The sequence below is a fragment of the Melopsittacus undulatus genome, chromosome 27 (assembly GCF_012275295.1).
Source record: "Melopsittacus undulatus isolate bMelUnd1 chromosome 27, bMelUnd1.mat.Z, whole genome shotgun sequence".
Lineage (NCBI taxonomy): Eukaryota > Metazoa > Chordata > Aves > Psittaciformes > Psittaculidae > Melopsittacus > Melopsittacus undulatus.
Window position 1 is genome coordinate 742,605 of NC_047553.1, and position 16,255 is coordinate 758,859.

A 16,255-nucleotide genomic window follows, 5' to 3' on the forward strand; every position below is an offset into this window, starting at 1 on the left:
CCTTTCCCTATTCCCATTCCCGATCCATGCAATGCTCCCATTTCCATTTCCCAATTCCCATTCCTGATCCCTGGAACGCTCCCATTTCCATTCCCCCATTCCCAATCTATGGAACTCTCCCCTTTCCCTATTCCCATTCCCAATCTATGGAACGCTCCTGTTTCCATTCCCACATTCCCAATCTATGGAATGCTCCCCTTTCCCTATTCCCATTCCCAACCCATGGAACTCTCCCCTTTCCCTATTCCCATTCCCAACCCATGGAACTCTCCCCTTTCCCTATTCCCATTCCCAATCCATGTAACGCTCCCGTTTCCATCCCCCATTCCCGACCCCGGAACGCTCCCGCTCGCACTTTGTGCCCTTGGCCAATACAAACAAAGCCATTCCCGACACCGACATTCCCTTTGGGAATGGCACCGGAGCCACAGCCTCCCCCTCTCCCTGCTTCCCAAAGGCCTCCATGTCCCATCCCTTCCCATTGGGATGCGCTGGGAATGCCACTCACCCCTGAGGCAGGCGAAGCCCAGGAGCATTCCCAGGGATAGGAGCCGGGATCCCAACATTCCCATGGGAGCAGGGTGCTGGGAGGGCAGGATTGGCCCCTCCTCCTGTGCAGAGCCCTCCTCCCCCCCCGTGCTTCCCTATGGATTCACTGCCCCCCCCTTCCCCATCCCATTCCCTATGGATTCAGTGCCCCCCCTTTCCCATCCCTTTCCCTATGGATTCAGTGCCCCCTTTCCCATCCCATTCCCTATGGATTCAGTGCCCCCTTTCCCATCCCATTCCCTATGGATTCAGTGCCCCCCCTCTCCCCTTTCCCATCCCATTCCCTATGGATTCAGTGCCCCCCCCTTCCCCTTTCCCATCCCATTCCCTATGGATTCAGTGCCCCCCCCTTCCCCTTTCCCATCCCATTCCCTATGGATTCAGTGCTCCCCCCTTTCCAATCCCATTCCCTATGGATTCAGTGCCCCCCCTTTCCCATCCCATTCCCTATGGATTTAGTGCCCCCCCCTTCCCCTTTCCCATCCCATTCCCTATGGATTCAGTGCCCCCCCCTTCCCATCCCATCCCATTCCCTATGGATTCAGTGCCCCCCCCTTTCCCCTTCCCCTTTCCCATCCCATTCCCTATGTATTCAGTGCCCCCCCCTTCCCCTTTCCCATCCCATTCCCTATGGATTCAGTGCCCCCCCCTTTCCCCTTTCCCATCCCATTCCCTATGGATTCAGTGCCCCCCCCTTCCCATCCCATCCCATTCCCTATGGATTCAGTGCCCCCCCCTTTCCCCTTCCCCTTTCCCATCCCATTCCCTATGGATTCAGTGCCCCCCCCTTCCCCTTTCCCATCCCATTCCCTATGGATTCAGTGCCCCCCCCCCTTCCCCTTTCCCATCCCATTCCCTATGGATTCAGTGCCCCCCCTTTCCCCTTTCCCATCCCATTCCCTATGGATTCAGTGCCCCCCCTTTCCCTTTCCCATCCCATTCCCTATGGATTCAGTGCCCCCCCATTCCCCTTTCCCTTTCCCATCCCATTCCCTATGGATTCAGTGCCCCCCCCTTTCCCCTTTCCCATCCCATTCCCTATGGATTTAGTGCCCCCCCCCTTCCCCTTTCCCATCCCATTCCCTATGGATTCAGTGCCCCCCCCTTTCCCATCCCATTCCCTATGGATTCAGTGCCCCCCCCCTTCCCCATCCCATTCCCTATGGATTCAGTGCCCCCCCATTCCCCTTTCCCATCCCATTCCCTATGGATTCAGTGCCCCCCCCTTCCCCTTTCCCATCCCATTCCCTATGGATTCAGTGCCCCCCCCTTCCCCTTTCCCATCCCATTCCCTATGGATTCAGTGCCCCCCCCCTTCCCCTTTCCCATCCCATTCCCTATGGATTCAGTGCCCCCCCTTTCCCCTTTCCCATCCCATTCCCTATGGATTCAGTGCCCCCCCTTTCCCTTTCCCATCCCATTCCCTATGGATTCAGTGCCCCCCCATTCCCCTTTCCCTTTCCCATCCCATTCCCTATGGATTCAGTGCCCCCCCCCTTTCCCCTTTCCCATCCCATTCCCTATGGATTTAGTGCCCCCCCCCTTCCCCTTTCCCATCCCATTCCCTATGGATTCAGTGCCCCCCCCTTTCCCATCCCATTCCCTATGGATTCAGTGCCCCCCCCTTCCCCATCCCATTCCCTATGGATTCAGTGCCCCCCCATTCCCCTTTCCCATCCCATTCCCTATGGATTCAGTGCCCCCCCCTTCCCCTTTCCCATCCCATTCCCTATGGATTCAGTGCCCCCCCCTTCCCCTTTCCCATCCCATTCCCTATGGATTTAGTGCCCCCCCCTTCCCCTTTCCCATCCCATTCCCTATGGATTCAGTGCCCCCCTCTTCCCCTTTCCCATCCCATTCCCTATGGATTCAGTGCCCCCCCTTCCCTTTTCCCATCCCATTCCCTATGGATTCAGTGCCCCCCCTTTCCCTTTCCCCTTTCCCATCCCATTCCCTATGGATTCAGTGCCCCCCCCTTTCCCATCCCATTCCCTATGGATTCAGTGCCCCCCCCTTTCCCCTTTCCCATCCCATTCCCTATGGATTTAGTGCCCCCCCCCCTTCCCCTTTCCCATCCCATTCCCTATGGATTCAGTGCCCCCCCCTTTCCCATCCCATTCCCTATGGATTCAGTGCCCCCCCCTTCCCCTTTCCCATCCCATTCCCTATGGATTCAGTGCCCCCCTTTCCCATCCCATTCCCTATGGATTCAGTGCCCCCCCCTTCCCCTTTCCCGTCCCATTCCCTATGGATTTAGTGCCCCCCCCTTCCCCTTTCCCATCCCATTCCCTATGGATTCAGTGCCCCCCCCTTCCCCTTTCCATATGGATTCAGTGCCCCCCCTTCCCCTTTCCCATCCCATTCCCTATGGATTTAGTGCCCCCCCCTTTCCCTTTCCCATCCCATTCCCTATGGATTTAGTGCCCCCCCCTTTCCCTTTCCCATCCCATTCCCTATGGATTCAGTGCCCCCCCTTTCCCCTTTCCATATGGATTTAGTGCCCCCCCCTTCCCCTTTCCCATCCCATCCCCTATAGATTTAGTGGCCCCCCCTTTCCCCTTTCCCATCCCATTCCCTATGGATTCAGTGCCCCCCCCTTCCCCTTTCCCATCCCATTCCCTATGGATTCAGTGCCCCCCCTTTCCCCTTTCCCATCCCATTCCCTATGGATTCAGTGCCCCCCCCCCCTTCCCATCCCATTCCCTATGGATTCAGTGCCCCCCCCCTTCCTAACACATGGATTCATCCCAGAGGGGCTGGGATCAGGATGGGATCCGGGTGTCCAAAGGGACAAAGCTTTGGGATATGGGATAATGGGGCAGCCCCATAAGGAGCCATTGGAGTGCATGAGGGTCTGGTCCTTACTCACCCATGGTGGGGCTCCGGGCCCGTTTTGAGGTCCCCGCTCCCGTTTTTGGGGTCCCCGCTCCCGTTTTGGGGGGTTCCGGACCCGTTTTCGGGTGATTTAAACCCGTTTTGGGGTCGCCGCTCCCGTTTTTGGGGGTTCCGAGTCCGTTTCGGGGTGTTCCGGACCCGTTTTGGGTGATTTAAACCCGTTTTGGGGTCGCCGCTCCCGTTTTTGGGGTCCCCGGTCCCGTTTTTGGGGCTTCCGAGCCCGTTTTGGGGTCGCCGCTCCCGGTTTTGAGGTCCCCGGCCCCGTTTTTGGGTGATTTAAACCCGTTTTTGGGGTCGCCGCTCCCGTTTTTGGGGGTTCCGAGTCCGTTTCGGGGGGTTCCGGACCCGTTTTGGGGTGATTTAAACCCGTTTTGGGGTCGCCACTCCCGTTTTTGGGGTCGCCGGTCCCGTTTTTGGGGCTTCCGAGTCCGTTTCAGGGTGTTCCGGACCCGTTTTGGGGTGATTTAAACCCGTTTTGCGGTCGCCGCTCCCGTTTTTGAGGTCCCCGCTCCCGTTTTTGGGGGTTCCGAGTCCGTTTCGGGGGTTTCCGCACCCGTTTTTGGGTGATTTAAACCCGTTTTGGGGTCGCCGCTCCCGTTTCTGGGGTCCACGCTCCCGTTTTCGGGTCCCCGCTCCCGTTTTTGGGGGTTCCGAGTCCGTTTCTGGGGGTTCCGAGTCATTTCTGAGGGTTCCGGACCCGTTTTGGGGTTATTTAAACCCATTTTGGGGTGGCCGCTCCCGTTTCTGGTGTCCCCGCTCCCGTTTTTGGGGGTTCCGAGTCCGTTTCGGGGGGTTCCGGAGCCGTTTTTGGGTGATTTAAACCCGTTTTCGGGTCGCCGCTCCCGTTTTTGAGGTCCCCGGTCCCGTTTTTGGGGCTTCCGAGTCCGTTTTTGGGAGTTCCGAGTCCGTTTCGGGGTGTTCCGGACCCATTTTGGGGTGATTTGAGCCCATTTTGGGGTCGCGGTGCCGGCACACCCCCCCCATACGGCGGCGAAGCGGACTACACTTCCCAGCATGCCCCGCGCGGCTCTGCCCCCTCCCCCTGCGCATGCGCACGGCGCCGGGAGGGGCGGGGCTTCGCTCTCGGTGCGGCCCAGGCGCTGCGCGGCGGCGGAGCGGGGAGCGACCGGTAACGGGGACCGGAAACGGGAACGGGGAGAGACCGGAAACGGGAGCGGGGTACGGAGGGGGGGGTGGGGGAACGGGAACCGGGGACGGGAGGGGGGAGGCGGTGGAAGGGGCGGGGCTTGGGGGAGCGGAGGGGAGGGGCCTGCGGGGGAGAGCGGGGCCGGGAGGGCCTCTGAGGGGAGCAGGGGGCGTGGCCTGCGGGAGGGAGGGGCGGGGCTTGTGAGGGGCTGGAAGGGGGCGTGGCCTGCGGGAGGGAGGGGCGGGGTTTGTGAGGGGCTGGAAGGGGGCGTGGCCTCTGAGGGTCAGCCGGAGCTGCCCTCCAGCGGAGGCCACGCCCCTCAAAGAAGAGCCACGCCCCCTCTAGCGGAGAGCGCGGCCTACTGGGGAAGCCACGCCCACTCTCCCGGAGACCACGCCCCTCAAGCGGAGGCCACGCCCCCTCTAGCGGGGAGCACTCCTAGCATACAGAGTGCCTCTCTAGGAGAAGCCACGCCCCTCACAGAGGCCACGCCCCTCAAGCGGAGGCCACGCCCCCTCTAGCGGGGAGCGCGCCCCTCTAGGAGAGGCCACGCCCCTCAAGCGGAGGCCACGCCCCCTAGGAGAGGCCACGCCCCCCGTTTCCCCGCGCCATCTCCACGTGGCCGCCCCCATGGCCGCCGGCTCCCGCTGTGGGTCTGCCCCACAGCCCCCGTTCTCCTGCCGGGAATGCGGTAAGTGCTTCCGCTGGTCCTCGCGCCTGGCCCATCACCAGCGCAGCCACACGGCCGAGCGCCCCTACCAGTGCTCCCAGTGCCCCAAGGCCTTCAAGGGCTCCTCGGCGCTGCTCTACCACCAGCGCGGCCACACCGGCGAGCGGCCCTACCCGTGTCCCCAGTGCCCCAAGGCCTTCAAGCGCTCCTCACTGCTCCAGACCCACCAGCGGGTCCATACTGGGCTCAGAGCCTTCGAGTGTGCCCAATGCGGCCTCACCTTCAAGTGGGCCTCACATTACCAGTACCACCAGCGGCAGCACACGGGCGAGCGGCCCTACCGCTGCCCCGAGTGCCCCAAGGCCTTCAAGAACTCGTCCAGCCTCCGGCGGCACCGGCAGCTGCACACGGGCGAGCGGCCCCACACGTGTGGGGTGTGCGGCAAGGCCTTCGCCCAGCCCTCCAACCTGCGGCAGCACCAGCGGGTGCACACGGGTGAGCGGCCCTATGCCTGCCCCCAGTGCCCCAAGACCTTCACCCACTCCTCGAACCTCCGGCTCCATCACCGCAGCCACACCGGTGCCCGGCCCCACCAGTGCCCCCAGCCCCCCACGCTGCCGAGCCCCACACCGGCCCCACCGGAGCCCCCCCCATGGCGCTGCTCCTTGTGCCCGCTGAGCCTCGGCAGCCACCAGGAGCTGCTGGGCCACCAAAGGAGCCATCGGTTGCCAACACCGGCACCATCACCCCCATCCCCTCGCCCCACCAAGACCTTGGTGCCGCGGCACCGCCACGGCCCCCCCGCTGCCCAGCGCCCATTCAAGGGCCCCAAGGCTGCCCCACACTTAGGGGGGGGCTTCCCCCATGGCACGACCGCGGCATCGGAGCGCCCATACCAGTGCCCTGAGTGTGGCAAAGCCTTCAAGGGCTCCTCGGGGCTGCGGTACCACCTGCGGGACCACACCGGCGAGCGGCCCTACCCGTGTCCCCAGTGCCCCAAGGCCTTCAAGCGCTCCTCACTGCTCCAGACCCACCAGCGGGTCCATACTGGGCTCAGAGCCTTTGAGTGTGCCCAATGCGGCCTCACCTTCAAGTGGGCCTCGCATTACCAGTACCACCAGCGGCAGCACACGGGCGAGCGGCCCTACCGCTGCCCCGAGTGCCCCAAGGCCTTCAAGAACTCATCCAGCCTGCGGCGGCACCGGCAGCTGCACACGGGCGAGCGGCCCCACACGTGTGGGGTGTGCGGCAAGGCCTTCGCCCAGCCCTCCAACCTGCGGCAGCACCAGCGGGTGCACACGGGTGAGCGGCCCTATGCCTGTCCCCAGTGCCCCAAGACCTTCACCCACTCCTCCAACCTGCGGCTCCATCGTCGCACCCACACCGGCGCCCGGCCCCACCGCTGCCCGCTCTGTGCCAAGGCCTTCACCGTGGCCTCATACCTGCAGCGGCACCTGCGCAGCCACCCCACACCCCGGCCCCAGGCTCTGCTCCTGCTGCACGGCCCCAGCCCCACACCTGCCCCACGGAAGCTCCTGGTGCTGCCCGGCCCCATGGCGGAGCCCTCCGATGCCAGCCATGGGTCCCAGGTGCTGGTGGTGCCCGGGGCAACGTGGGGCAGTGGGGTTGTCATCCTAAAGAGTGGTGCCAATGGGGGGATCCCATCGAGTGGGGGGCAGGCCCCACTGGTGGCCAATGGGCAGCTCCAAGCCCTACCACAGCCATTGGATGTCACCAGCGTCCAGCTCCATGCATCCGAGGTGGCCACCATCCAGCTCCATGCACCCAAGGTGGCCAATGGGCAGCTCCAAGCTCTTCCACAGGCCCCCAAGGTGGCCACCATCCAGCTCCATGCATCTGAAGTGGCCAATGGGCAACTCCAAGCCTTGCCATCACCATTGGATGTCACCAGTGTCCAGCTCCAAGCATCCAAGGTGGCCAATGGGCATCTCCAAACCCTACCACAGTCATTGGATGCCACCACCATCCAGCTCCAGGGTGCTGAGATGGCCAATGGGCAGCTCCAAGCTCTTCCACAGGCCTCCAAGGTGGCCACCATCCAGCTCCAAGCATCCAAGGTAGCCAATGGCCAGCTCCAAGCCTTGCCACCACCATTGGATGTCACCAGTGTCCAGCTCCAAGCATCCGAGGTGGCCACCATCCAGCTCCAAGCATCTGAAGTGGCCAATGGCCAGCTCCAAACCCTACCACAGCCATTGGATGTCACCAGTGTCCAGCTCCAAGCTCTTCCACAGGCCCCCAAGGTGGCCACCATCCAGCTCCAGCCCATGGAGGTGGCCAACATCCAGCTCCAGAGCACAGAGGTGCCCAGTGGCCATCTGGAAGCCACCGAGGTGCCCAACGGCCTCCAGAGCACTGAGGTGCTCGGGGTCCACATCCAGGTGACTGAGGAGCCTGGTGCCCAGCACCAGGGGATGGAGGTGCCCAATGTCCAACTCAAGCCCCTTGAGGTGCCCAATGTCCCAGTAAAGCCCATTGAGGTACCCAGCATCCAACTGAAGCCTATGGAGGTGCCCAGTGTCCAACTCAAGACCTTGGAGATTCCCAGTGTCCAACTGAAGCCCATGGAGATTCCCAACGTCCAACTGAACATTGAGGTACCCAATGTCCAAGTAAAGAACTTGGAGGTGCCCAACATCTACCTGAAGCCTATGGAGGTTTCTAATGTCCAACTGAAGCCTGTTGAGGTGCCCAATGCCCAATTGAACACTGAGGTGCCCAGCGTCCAAGTAAAGACCTTGGAAGTGCCCAATGTCCAACTAAAGACCTTGGAGATGCCCAATGCCCAACTAAAGACCATCGGGGTACCCAACATCCAACTCAAGCCCATGGAGATGCCCAGTGCCCAACTGAACATTGAGGTACCCAACGTCCAAGTAAAGACCTTGGAGGTACCCAGCATCCAACTGAAGACCTTGGAGATGCCCAATGCCCAACTCAAGGCCTTGGAGGTACCCAATGTCCAACTGAAGCCTATGGAGGTGTCTAACGTCCAACTCAAGCCCATTGAGGTGCCCAATGCCCAACTGAACACTGAGGTGCCCAGCGTCCAAGTACAGACCTTGGAGGTACCCAATGCCCAACTGAAGCCCATTGAGGTACCAAGTGCCCAGCTCAAGCCCATGGAGATGCCCAATGTCCAACTGAAGCCCAAGGAGGTACCCAACATCCAACTGAACATTGAGGTACCCAGCGTCCAAGTAAAGACCTTGGAGGTACCCAATGTCCAACTCAAGCCCATGGTGATGCCCAGTGTCCAACTGAACATTGAGGTACCCAACATCCAACTGAAGCCCATTGAGGTACCCAGTGCCCAGCTCAAGCCCATGGAGATGCCCAATGTCCAACTGAAGCCGATGGAGGTACCCAACATCCAACTGAACATTGAGGTGCCCAATGTCCAAGTAAAGACCTTGGAGATGCCCAATGCCCAACTCAAGAGCATCGGGGTACCCAACATCCAACTGAAGCCTATGGAGGTGTCTAACGTCCAACTCAAGCCCATTGAGGTGCCCAGTGTCCAAGTGAACACTGAGGTGCCCAAGATCCAAGTAGGGACCTTGGAGATGCCCAAAGTCCAACTCAAGCCCATGGAGATGCCCAGTGTCCAACAGAAGCCCATGGAGGTACCCAACGTCCAACTGAACATTGAGGTACCCAATGTCCAAGTAAAGACCTTGGAGATGCCCAATGCCCAACTCAAGCCCATGGAGATGCCCAATGCCCAAGTGAACATTGAGGTACCCAACGTCCAAGTAAAGACCATGGAGGTGCCCAAAGTCCAACTAAAGACCATCGGGGTACCCAACATCCAACTGAAGCCCATTGAGGTGCCCAACGCCCAACTCAAGCCTATGGAGGTGCCCAACATCCAACTGAAGCCTATGGAGGTGCCCAACGTCCAACTCAAGCCTATGGAGGTGCCCAACATCCAACTGAAGCCTATGGAGGTGCCCAATGCCCAACTCAAGACTATGGAGATGCCCAGTGTCCAAGTAAAGACCTTGGAGGTACCCAATGTCCAGCTAAAGTACATCGGGGTACCCAACATCCAACTCAAGCCTATGGAGATGCCCAATGCCCAACTGAACATTGAGGTACCCAACGTCCAACTCAAGCCCATGGAGATGCCCAATGCCCAACTCAAGCCCATTGAGGTGCCCAACGTCCACCTGAAGCCCCTGGAGGTGCCCCAGGCCCCCCCCGAGCTGCTCATGGCCGGTCCCCCCCCATCCCCATCCATGGGGCTGCCCCCGATGCTGCTGCTGCTGCAGGGGCCTGGGGGGGGCCCTGCCCGGCTCCTCCTGCTCCAGCCCCACACCCGGGGGGGCACCGGGGGGGACATGGGGACACCGGAGCTGAGCAATGGGCCCCTGGTGCACACGTGATGGGGCAGCACCGGCACAACAGGGACACCCCATGGAGCCCCCATGGACACCCTATGGATCCCCATGGACACCCTATGGACACCCCTGGGATACCCCATGGACACCCCTATGGATCCCCATGGACACCCCTATGGACACCCCTGGGATACCCCATGGACACCCCTATGGATCCCCATGGACACCCCTATGGACACCCCTGGGATACCCCATGGACACCCTTATGGATCCCCATGGACACCCCATGGAGCCCACAATTGACCCCCCCTATGGATCCCCATGGATCCCCTATGGACACCCCTGGGATCTCCCATGGACACCACATGGACACCCCTATGGATCCCCATGGACACCCCATGGACACCCCCATGGACACTTGGACACCCCTAGGATACCCCATGGACACCCCATGGAGCCCACAATTGACCCCCCTATGGATCCCCATGGATCCCCTATGGACACCCCTGGGATCCCCCATGGACACCCCAGGGACACCCCATGGACACCCCATGGAGCCCCCATGGACACCCCTGGAAACCCCATGGACACCCTATGGATCCCCATGGACCCCCTATGGACACCCCTGGGATCCCCCATGGACACCCCAGGGACATCATAATGGACACCCCTGGGACACCCCATGGACCCCCCTATAGACCCCCCTACGGACCCCCCATGGACCCTACTATGGACACCCCCATGGACTCTGCCCATGGACCCCCCTACGGACCCCCCATTGACACCCCATTGACCCCCCATGTACCCCACTATGGACACCCCCATGGACACCCCATTGACCCCCTATGGACCCCCCCACCCACACCCCCATGGCCCCATCCCATGGGGTCCTTTGCTTTGGGGGGGGGGGGGGGGAATGGGAGGCCGGAAGGGGGCGTGGTCAATAAAGAAGCCCCGCCCCCAGCGATGCTCCGCCCTCCGGGTGGGCGGGGCCTGTTGCTAAGGCGAGGCCCTTCTATTGGCTGAGGCGTCGCTAGGGGCGGGGCCTGGGCGGGGCCATTGGCTGCCGGGGGGGGTGGGGTAGGGGGTTTGGTTACTGGGAAGAGGGGGAGACCCCAGTATGGCCCCAGTACAGCCCCCCAGTACAGCCCCAGTAACCCCAGTATGGCCCCATTACAGCCCCCCAGTAACCCCAGTATGGCCTCATTACAGATCCCCCAGTACAGCCCCAGTAACCCCAGTATGGCCCCATTACAGACCCCCCAGTACAGCCCCAGTATGGCCCCAGTACAGCCCCAGTGACCCCAGTATGGCCCCATTACAGACCCCCAGTACAGCCCCAGTAACCCCAGTATGGCCCCATTACAGCCCCCCAGTAACCCCAGTATGGCCCCATTACAGCCCCCCAGTACAGCCCCAGTGACCCCAGTATGGTCCCATTACAGCCCCCCAGTACAGCCCCAGTGACCCCAGTATGGCCCCAGTGTCTCTGCCCAGTATGGTCTCCATATCCCCCCCAGTATGGCCCCACTCTGCTCCCAGTACAGCCCCAGTGTCCCCCCAGTATGGCCCCAGTACCCCCCCAGTATGACCCCAGTACCACCCAGTACAGCCCCAGTACCCCCCCAGTATGACGCCAATACCCCTCCAGTACAGCCCCAGTATCCCCCAGTATGGTCCCAGTACAGCCCCAGTATGGTCCCAGTATGGCCCCAGTATCCCCCAGTATGGCCCCAGTATGGCCCCAGTACGGCCCCAGTACAGCCCCAGTATCCCCCAGTATGGTCCCAGTATGGCCCCAGTATGGCCCCAGTATAGCCCCAGTATGGCCCCAGTACCTTGCCAGTACAGCCCCAGTATCCCTCAGTATGGTCCCAGTACAGCCCCAGTATGACCCCAGTACCCCCCAGTACATCCCCAGTACCCTGCCAGTACAGCCCCAGTATGGTCCCAGTACAGCCCCAGTATCCCCCAGTACAGCCCCAGTATGGTCCCAGTATGACCCCAGTACCCCCAGTACATCCCCAGTACCCTGCCAGTACAGCCCCAGTATCCCCCATTATGGTCCCAGTACGGCCCCAGTATGGTCCCAGTATCCCCCAGTATGGTCCAGTATGGCCCCAGTACAGTCCCAGTATCCCTCAGTACGGCCCCAGTAACCCCCCCATGACCCCCATTCACCCCCAGCCTGGCCCCCCTGCCCCCCCCATGCCGCGTGCACACGTGTGTGTGTGTGTACACTGGTGTCCACGTGTGCACACGTGACCACACGCGATCCGTGCCCCGTCACGTGGCTCGGAGGCGCCGTGCACGCGCGTGGCGCGTCACGTGACCGCCGCACGTGTGTCCCCTGGGTCACAACCACTGACCCAACACGTGATGGGGGGGGGGGGGGATGGGGGGGGGGGGGGGGCAGATCCTGCCCTGATCCCATCATATCCCCCCCCCCCCATCCTGGGGTATCCTGGCCAGAGGGAATGGGAATGGGAATGGGAATGGGATGGGCTATGGGAAGGGAATGGGATGGGGAATGGGAATGGGATGGGCTATGGGATGGACGCAGCTGGGGCTGACTCATCCCGGCCCCAGCCCTTAAGGAGCCACCATGGTCCTGGTGCTGCTGCTCGGTGAGGCTGTGCTGGGCCTGAGAGGGGCACTGCATGGGCACTGCATGGGTGCTGTATGGGTGCTGCATGGGTCCTGTATGGGGCACTGCAGGGGGCACTGCATGGGCACTGCATGGGGCCTGCATGGGTGCTGTATGGGGCACTGCATGGGCACTGCATGGGTGCTGCATGGGCACTGCATGGGTGCTGCATGGGGCACTGCATGGACACTGCATGGGTGCTGTATGGGTGCTGTATGGGGCACTGCATGGGCACTGCATGGGGCACTGCATGGGTGCTGTGTGGGTGCTGTATGGGGCACTGCATGGGTGCTGTATGGGTGATGCATGAGTGATGCATGGGCACTGCATGGGCACTGCAAGCAGTGCTGTATGGGCACTGCATGGGGCACTGCATGGGCACTGCATGGTGCTGTATGGGCACTGCATGGGTGCTGCACAGGGCACTGCATGGGCACTGTATGGGCACTGCATGGGTGCTGTATGGGTGCTGCATGGGCACTGCATGGGCACTGCATGGGCACTGCATGGGCACTGTATGGGCACTGCATGGGTGCTGTATGGGTGCTGCATGGGCACTGCATGGGCACTGCATGGGTGATGCATGAGTGATGCATGTGTGATGCATGGGGCACTGCATGGGTGATGCATGGGCACTGCATGGGCACTGCATGGAGCAGCGCAAGGGGCACTGCACACAGTGGGGATGTGGGACACTGGGGGGGTGCAGATGCAGGGCACTGGGAAGGGGTCCGGGGACGGGAAAGGCACGGGGGGCACTGGGCACACTGGGCACACTGGTCACATTGGGTGTGTGTCACGGGGCAGTGGGCACTGGTCACAGGGCACTGGTCACACTGGGCACCGGTTGCACTGGGCACTGGTCACACTGGTTGCACTGGACACACTGGTTGCACTGGTCACGGGGCACTGGTCTCACTGGTTCCTGTTCTCTCCACTCGGGGTGTCCGGATGCTGCCCCCCTCCCCCCTCCCCGCACTGGTTTCCAGTGGTGCTGCTGGGACCCCACAGCTCAGGTATGGGGGGGGGTAACTGGGCCCTGCAGCCCCCAGGGGTGACCCCAATGGATCCAAGGGGTCCCAATGGGTCCTGATAGATCCCAGTGCACCATAGATGGTCCCAGTGGTTCCCAGTACATCCCAGTGGTCCCTCTGTATCCCAGTAGTCCCAGTACATCCCAATGGGTCCCAGTTCATCACAGCGATCCCAGTCCATTCCAGTAGATCCCAGTTCATCACAGTGGGTCGCAGTTCATCCCAGTGGGTTCCAGTCCCTCCCAGTCCATACCAGTCCACCCAGTAGATCCCAGTACATCCCAGTGGGTTGCAGTCCATCCCAGTAGATCCCAGCTCATCCCAGTGAGTTCCAGTCCATCCCAGTAGATCCCAGTTCACCCCAGTAGGTTCCAGTCCCTCCCAGTCCATCCCAGTCCCTCCCAGTTCATCCCAGTCCATGCCAGCGCTCCCAATGCTCCCACAGCAGGCCCTCTGCACCCCCTCCCCCCACTCACCACTGGGTACCGCTGTTCCCTGCACACCCCCCCCCCGCTCTCCATTGGGTACCGCTGCATCCCCATCCCATCCCCATCCCATCCCCATCCCCATCCCATCCCCATCCCCATCCCATCCCATCCCCATCCCCATCCCATCCCATCCCATCCCCATCCCCATCCCATCCCATCCCCATCCCCATCCCATCCCATCCCCATCCCCATCCCATCCCATCCCATCCCCATCCCCATCCCATCCCATCCCATCCCATCCCATCCCATCCCCATCCCCATCCCCATCCCATCCCATCCCATCCCCATCCCATCCCCATCCCATCCCCATCCCCATCCCATCCCATCCCCATCCCATCCCCATCCCATCCCATCCCCATCCCATCCCCATCCCATCCCATCCCATCCCATCCCATCCCCATCCCATCCCCATCCCATCCCATCCCATCCCATCCCATCCCCATCCCATCCCCATCCCATCCCATCCCCATCCCATCCCCATCCCATCCCCATCCCCGTCCCCATCCCATCCCATCCCCATCCCATCCCCATCCCATCCCATCCCATCCCATCCCATCCCATCCCATCCCCATCCCATCCCATCCCATCCCATCCCATCCCATCCCCATCCCATCCCATCCCATCCCATCCCCATCCCATCCCCATCCCCATCCCATCCCATCCCATCCCCATCCCCATCCCATCCCCATCCCCATCCCATCCCATCCCATCCCATCCCATCCCATCCCCATCCCATCCCATCCCATCCCATCCCCATCCCATCCCCATCCCATCCCATCCCCATCCCATCCCATCCCCATCCCCATCCCATCCCATCCCATCCCATCCCCATCCCCATCCCATCCCATCCCATCCCATCCCCATCCCCATCCCATCCCATCCCATCCCATCCCATCCCATCCCCATCCCATCCCCATCCCATCCCATCCCATCCCCATCCCCATCCCATCCCATCCCATCCCCATCCCATCCCCATCCCATCCCCTCCCCATCCCATCCCCTCCCCATCCCATCCCATCCCATCCCCATCCCATCCCATCCCCATCCCATCCCATCCCATCCCATCCCATCCCTGTCTCCCAGCCCCATTCCCAGTACGCCTTGCCGACGGCCCCAGTCCGTGTGCTGGTCGGGTTGAGCTGCTCCATGCCGGGCGCTGGGGCTCAGTCTGCGATGACGACTGGGGGTTACCGGATGCGTCGGTCGTGTGCCGGGAGCTGCGGTGTGGGGCGGCCCTGGCGGCGCCGGGAGGGGCCTGGTTCGGGGAGGGCTCCGGCCCCATATGGTTGAATGGGGTTCGGTGCCGCGGGGACGAGCGCGGCCTGGAGCGGTGCCGGCACCGGGGATGGAGGACACACGTGTGTGCACATGAGGAGGATGCCAGCGTGGTGTGCTCGGGTGGGACAGGGCATGGGATGGGATGGGATGGGGATGGGATGGGATGGGGATGGGATGGGGATGGGGATGGGATGGGATGGGATGGGATGGGATGGGATGGGATGGGGATGGGATGGGGATGGGATGGGATGGGGATGGGGATGGGATGGGATGGGATGGGATGGGATGGGGATGGGATGGGATGGGATGGGGATGGGATGGGGATGGGATGGGATGGGGATGGGATGGGATGGGATGGGATGGGGATGGGATGGGATGGGATGGGATGGGGATGGGATGGGATGGGGATGGGATGGGATGGGATGGGATGGGATGGGATGGGGATGGGATGGGATGGGGATGGGGATGGGATGGGATGGGATGGGGATGGGATGGGATGGGGATGGGATGGGATGGGGATGGGATGGGATGGGATGGGATGGGGATGGGATGGGATGGGGATGGGATGGGATGGGGATGGGATGGGATGGGATGGGATGGGGATGGGATGGGATGGGGATGGGATGGGATGGGATGGGGATGGGATGGGATGGGATGGGATGGGGATGGGATGGGATGGGGATGGGGATGGGGATGGGATGGGGATGGGATGGGATGGGATGGGATGGGATGGGGATGGGATGGGATGGGATGGGATGGGGATGGGATGGGATGGGGATGGGGATGGGGATGGGATGGGGATGGGATGGGATGGGATGGGATGGGATGGGGATGGGATGGGATGGGGATGGGATGGGATGGGGATGGGATGGGATGGGATGGGATGGGATGGGATGGGATGGGGATGGGATGGGGATGGGATGGGATGGGGATGGGATGGGATGGGGATGGGATGGGATGGGAATGGGATGGGATGGGATGGGGATGGGATGGGATGGGATGGGATGGGGATGGGATGGGATGGGATGGGATGGGATGGGGATGGGGATGGGATGGGGATGGGATGGGATGGGGATGGGATGGGATGGGAATGGGATGGGATGGGATGGGGATGGGATGGGATGGGATGGGATGGGGATGGGATGGGATGGGGATGGGGATGGGGATGGGATGGGATGGGATG

The 16,255-nt window shown here is 62.0% G+C and overlaps 2 protein-coding genes across 3 annotated transcripts in view; one reads left to right on the top strand and one right to left on the bottom strand.

Moving 5' to 3' along the window:
* Positions 1-3,422, bottom strand: part of LOC101876811 (deleted in malignant brain tumors 1 protein-like) — a 38,912-nt gene extending 35,490 nt beyond the window's left edge. Inside the window, exon 1 of the mRNA XM_034072372.1 lies at positions 3,419-3,422. Within this exon, the coding sequence (XP_033928263.1) occupies positions 3,419-3,422 (4 nt within the window). The remainder of the gene's footprint in view (positions 1-3,418) is intronic.
* A 1,758-nt stretch (positions 3,423-5,180) lies between these two features.
* LOC101868614 (zinc finger protein 628-like) lies at positions 5,181-9,728 on the top strand. 2 transcript variants are annotated; one of them, XM_034072425.1, is made up of 2 exons: positions 5,181-8,110; positions 8,549-9,728. In XM_034072425.1, exons 1-2 carry the CDS (start codon positions 5,222-5,224, stop codon positions 9,668-9,670), a joined length of 4,011 nt encoding a protein of 1,336 aa, XP_033928316.1. In that variant the 5' UTR covers positions 5,181-5,221; the 3' UTR covers positions 9,671-9,728. The 2 variants fall into 2 exon arrangements, with proteins under 2 accessions (XP_033928316.1, XP_033928315.1); XM_034072424.1 differs by having other exon boundaries at positions 5,181-7,421; positions 7,494-9,728.
* The last annotated feature ends 6,527 nt before the right edge of the window (positions 9,729-16,255 follow it).

Coding starts and splice junctions, on each gene's coding strand:
- LOC101868614 (XM_034072424.1), top strand. CDS start 5,222: ATGGCCGCCGGCTCCCGCTGTGGGTCTGCCCCACAGCCCCCGTTCTCC. Junction 7,422..7,493: donor AGCATCCGAGGTGGCCACCA/TCCAGCTCCAAG, acceptor ATGTCACCAGTG/TCCAGCTCCAAGCTCTTCCA.